Source organism: Sinocyclocheilus rhinocerous, unplaced genomic scaffold (genome assembly GCF_001515625.1).
Source record: "Sinocyclocheilus rhinocerous isolate Xijiao unplaced genomic scaffold, SAMN03320098_v1.1 scaffold11, whole genome shotgun sequence".
NCBI classification, from domain to species: domain Eukaryota; kingdom Metazoa; phylum Chordata; class Actinopteri; order Cypriniformes; family Cyprinidae; genus Sinocyclocheilus; species Sinocyclocheilus rhinocerous.
The window spans coordinates 1,406,604-1,411,976 of NW_015625587.1; the positions used below are offsets into that span (position 1 = coordinate 1,406,604).

The following is a 5,373-nucleotide window of genomic DNA, read 5'->3' on the forward strand; positions in this document are numbered from 1 at the left end:
CCGGAACTAATGCTCCTCGTGACAGCCCCTCCTTGGCCGATTCCTCTGAGTTCCATCCGACGCGTGACTCGTAGTGACCGACTGAAAGGGAACGTCTCGGTTACGTATGGTAACCCTCGTTCCCTGAAGGAGGGAACGGAGACGTCACGTCCCGTCGCCACAGCTCCTGTACCACCGCTGAGCGGCCGGGTCACCGGCTCGGCTCCTCAGCGAAAACCTGAATATGCGCTGCATCTGCTGCCTACTTATACTCACGCTGTGATCAGCGGCAGCTGGATGCAATAATTGCATGCCAATGTGCATTGGCTCGTTTAGTTTACACTCGAAGTAGATTGGTCTCTCTAAGCGAGATCTCAATTCGTCGGTCATCTGACGTGACGTCTCCGTTCCCTCCCTCAGGGAACAAGGGTTACCATACGTAACCGAGATGTTTTTTTCTTTTACAAAGAATATGAACATTTAATGAACATTCTATTAATTTTATACAGTGCTGAGCAGTCTTTATTATTACACTATACAATTTTTTTAATCAGCTTGACTTTTCTGAGGAATTAGCAAGTTTAATATTAGCTTGTTTGGTAGTTCACAAACATTATCTGATGGAAACTACATGGATACTCTAAGATACAGTTTCTGCACCTGTTATTGACAACTGTCATTTCTAGGACAGGAAGTAGGCTTTTTGCTCATCTCATGTTTTGTTTTGCGCTCGAGCGTGAGACTCCATTTCCCCTCAGGCTGATCATATTTGTTTTGCTGCAGAATTATCTGTGGCAGTATTAAAGTGCTCTTAAAAGCCTGGAAATGTAATGCAAGAATCTCTTAATTACTGAAGTTTTAAATCTGACTTCACACACATAACACTCATTACCACAAACCGCTCTAAGAAACACTGATGCAGCTGTGTGGGGCTGTGACAGGAAGTCGTAGGCCATGAAGAGATGTCATGTGAGCAGACTCTAGAGAAAAGCGGAGCACCCCTGTGCTCTCTACATATAAACGCCTTCATATGAACATAGGGTTGTAATGTTGGAATACTGACAAAACTCACAGGGTATGTATAGACACTATTTATTCTTCAGTATTTTCAGTTCTTGGATTTTAGTGTTCTCTACATGCTAGATGTGTTTGCAGTTGATATCGCTTGTCTTATGACTTCAGGCAATTAGAGTGAGAATGTCAAAGAATGGGGTTTTTAATAGGTTTTTTGAAGATTTGGTTTCAAAAGAAACAATCTTGTCATAGTCATCCTGATGGGAGATGAAATAATGTTCTGTATGAGAGAGGATGTTTACTCAAAGTAATTACATGTGACATTTATGGCTTTGGTAAGATCTGCGATTGCATTTGATTTAGTCTTAGATTGTGACTTTCTTGTTTGATTTTGACTCCACAAGGGTAATTCTGAATGAGCACAGAGATTTGATGTTTTTGTTTTGTAGTTTAAAGGCTGGTAATACTTGATCTCATTCGGGTTTATTAAGGGAACCCATGATAATTTTTTGTGTAGCCACAGGAAAGAGCAGGCCAGCTCTTTAGCTCAAAGTTGCCTGTTCACATGCCACTGAGACCTCCAGCATGTAACCCGTGTAGCTGTGAGAATGCTTCAAAGTGATGCTTATTTTGTGCTGTTATTTTAAAAGTTTGTAAAGGGCAAATTATGAAAAAGAATGACTGCAAAAATTGCTTCAAGGGTGCTGGCTGGATCCTCTGGTGTTCTATGGACAAAAGATACTCTGTAACAGTCCAAAATTCTGAATGAGCACAGAGATTTGATGTTTTTGTTTTGTAGTTTAAAGGCTGGTAATACTTGATCTCATTCGGGTTTATTAAGGGAACCCATGATAATTTTTTGTGTAGCCACAGGAAAGAGCAGGCCAGCTCTTTAGCTCATTTTTCAGGGAAAGTTGCCTGTTCCCATGCCACTGAGACCTCCAGCATGTAACCCGTATAGCTGTGAGAATGCTTCAAAGTGATGTTTATTTTGTGCTGTTATTTTAAAAGTTTGTAAAGGGCAAATTATGAAAAAGAATGACTGCAAAAATTGCTTCAAGGGTGCTGGCTGGATCCTCTGGTGTTCTATGGACAAAAGATACTCTGTAACAGTCTAAAAAAAAAATGACAGGGATGGAGGATTTTTTCGTTACATTTTTAAGAGTTGTTAGTAGCATTGATGGGGAAAACAAAAACACAAATGCATAAAATTTTGATGAAACAAATACATTGACTGCCAAATCTTGTATCTTCTTATATCTCAGTGAACCAGATGCCAGTGATGGACCAGAACAGCTCTGACACAAACCCAAAAACGGAGACTAAAAGTAATAATTCTGAACACACCTATAAATAACCTTGCTAAAGTGTAACATCCTGTCTTGATGATTGAATTATTTATTACTTCAATAAATATTAAATATTTGAACGCATTTAAAAGCGGAAGAGGAAATTTAGCCATTATGATAATATTTATCTCGCCATTGCCCTCTCTGCTCTTTGCACAGGTGAGAAACCAGACACTAAAGATTTTCGAAGTGACCCACCTGGTAAAATTAAGTTGCCTGGTTTACACAAACCACCCGTTCCACCACCACCAGTGAAGGGGAAGCCCATAAAACTAGTACCAAAGTAAGTGATGCCTCAGCAAATCATCTTTCGAGCATACAACCTTCTGTGATGCTCATTAAGTAATGGCAAAAATATAATGAATCTGAAAAACTAAAATTTTTCACTATTTCGCCAGATAATTAAAATCATGAATCTCCTTCCATCGGTCAGATTTCTAATGCTGAGGGACTGAATTCCCCCTCATTAGATAATCATTTAGCATGATATGTTGTTCTAAAGGGCCTGTGAATGCTCAGTATTGCAGAGAGCGATTGAAATTTTATGAGTTGCTAAGGGACTAAACAAACCCAAACTGCCTGTTTCCTGTTTTTTCCTGTGAGACTGAGTCTTCAGGCAGAGCTTACAGAAAGATCTGTCATTCTGACTGTAATGCATGCACAAACGTAAGACATTACTGTCAATTAACAGTTAATCTAACATTTTCCACAACAAATCAAAGCAGTGCATTGTTTGAAAAAAGCTCTCGGTACTTTAAAACACATTAGACACATTGATAGCATCACCACGTTACAGATGCTGGTGTTTATTTTGATTTCAGTGCAGAGAACAATGCTATTAAACTGAAACTGCTTGCTTTGCATTTGTGTATTTTAAGTACTCAGAAGTTTCTGAAATGTATTTTAATGCATTGTATGTGTGTAAAATGTGTCTCTTAGAAATGAAGAGCCACAACTTGTCTCGCCTAAACAGCCCCCAGCTTCACCAGTACAGAAAGAGGTTAAAGACAGTAAGGAGGTTAAAGAGAAAACCCCTGACCAGTTTGACAGTGTAGATGTGTCCTCAGAGAAACTGAGCCATCCCACAGGCAACAGAGTCAAACCTCCACAGAGAAGACCACCAACAGCCCTCACCTCTGCCGGACAAGTGAGCCTAATTTGAGTTGATTTGAAGTTTATTTCCGTTTAAGAGATGAATTGCAACAAAATGAATCAAGGATTAATGTTTAATCAGACTTGTGGTTTTCAAAGCTTGAGGTGTGCCACTCAAGACAAATCATGCCAGGGGAGGTGCGTGAAGAATGATATTAAAAATTAGGGCTGTCAATCAATTAAAATAATGAATCATGATTATATATAATAATTATAAAAATTTAGTCGATGTAGTAGTTTTTAAACGACTTTATTAAATGTTAATACATTCTAATGTCTTGATAAAATAATGCAAATGACATCTGTTTTTCATAAAGGTTCTAGCTGAAATTGACAACAATGAAACTTCAGAAGAGAAAGATGGATTACCACAAAATATTCCAGAGGTTTGGATAACTCTTTATAATAACTTTCATTCATGATATTATTGCATTATATAATGCTTCACAGATCAGATCAGCTCATGTGCCTTCAAATATTTAAAACGGGATTCATACACAGTATTATCATATAGATTCATGTTTGAAAGTACATGAACTATTGATCTGTTAAGCATTATATAATGTTTTAAAGGGCTATTAATGAAAGTTGTTCTAAAGTGTTACCAAAAGTTGTAAAATTAATGACATTACATAATGGAATTATATTTACAAAACATCTCCTTAAATGTCTGGTATATGCTACTGTTCAAAAGTTTGAGGGCGGTAAGATTTTTTTATGTTTTTGATGAAAAATACAATAAAAACAGTAATATTGAGAAATATTATTACAATTTAAAATGTCTTTTAAAATGTAGTTTATTCCTGTGATGGAAAAGCTGAATTTTTAGCAGCCATTATTCCAGTGTTCAGTGTCACATGATCAGAAATCATTCTAATTTGCTGATTTGGTGCTTAAAAAACAGTTCTTATTATTGTCAGTGTTGAAAACAGTAGTGCTGTTAATATTTTTGTAGAAACCATGATACATTTATTTCAGGATTCTTTAATGAATAGAAAGTATAAAAGAACAGCATTTTCTTTTAAATCTTTTGTAACAATGTAAAAGTCTTTACTGTCATTTATCAATGTAACATGCTCTTGTGCAATAAAATGATCAATTTCTTAAAAAATGAAAATAAAAAATTACTTTTGAACAGTAATGTACACGTATGAACATTTTGTCATCTTGTCCTTGGAGTTATATCCCTCTTCATCCCTCAGTTGCTCAGCTGCTGGTATTTTTTTCACAGGCTACAGAACCTCAGTCATCACCTTCCACCAAGACAGACCAAGTAGCTAAGACCACTTCACCACCCAAGACACCGACTGAAAGCAAAGCTGTGGCTCAGGAGGAGAGCGCTTCCCTGGCCTCTGTGCTGACTGAACTCAAAGATCTCCGCATGTCACTGGATCTCCTCAAAGCGCAGCATGAGTGAGTATAAACCCCTAACTACCACACCTGAATGACCATATCACACATTAACCTTATTGCAGTATACCTCTTTAATGACCAGGAGAGACATAAAGGAGCTTAAAGATGAACTGAAGGACGAGATGGAAAAAAGAATGAGATTACAGGTGAGTGGTGAGATTTGAGTCTATTCTGTGGGGATAATTTTGTGGAGGTAATAAAGTCTCACTTTATTATATATGCTAATATATGCATCTAAAACAAACTGGTAGAGTTCACAGAAATACCATATTAAAAATTATGACTTGGAATTCACAAATCACATATTTGTGGCTTTACTTTACTAGACTCGAAGTAGTGTAACAGAATTAGGGCAAACTTTCAGTTGTTTGAGCAACAAACAAATTAGAAAAAAAAGGCAAAAACAGAAGTAGATTGCAGTGATTTGTTTTTTAGATCAGAGTTCCTCATACAGTAAAAATAAATA

At 37.1% G+C, this 5,373-nt stretch overlaps 1 protein-coding gene across 3 annotated transcripts in view; it reads left to right on the forward strand.

The window, feature by feature from the left end:
- The window catches only part of LOC107755601 (SH3 domain-containing kinase-binding protein 1-like), an 11,717-nt gene extending 6,645 nt beyond the window's left edge, over positions 1–5,072 (forward strand). The window contains exons 9-14 of one of the 3 annotated variants that reach the window (XM_016572492.1): positions 2,259–2,321; positions 2,502–2,625; positions 3,282–3,489; positions 3,812–3,880; positions 4,726–4,907; positions 4,990–5,072. In XM_016572492.1, the coding sequence (XP_016427978.1) occupies positions 2,259–2,321; positions 2,502–2,625; positions 3,282–3,489; positions 3,812–3,880; positions 4,726–4,907; positions 4,990–5,071 (728 nt within the window). In that variant the 3' untranslated portion in view covers position 5,072. Of the gene's footprint in view, positions 1–2,258; positions 2,322–2,501; positions 2,626–3,281; positions 3,490–3,811; positions 3,881–4,725; positions 4,908–4,969 lie in introns of all 3 variants that reach the window. The other 2 variants (XM_016572507.1, XM_016572499.1) reach the window with 2 other exon arrangements.
- Positions 5,073–5,373: the final 301 nt, after the last annotated feature.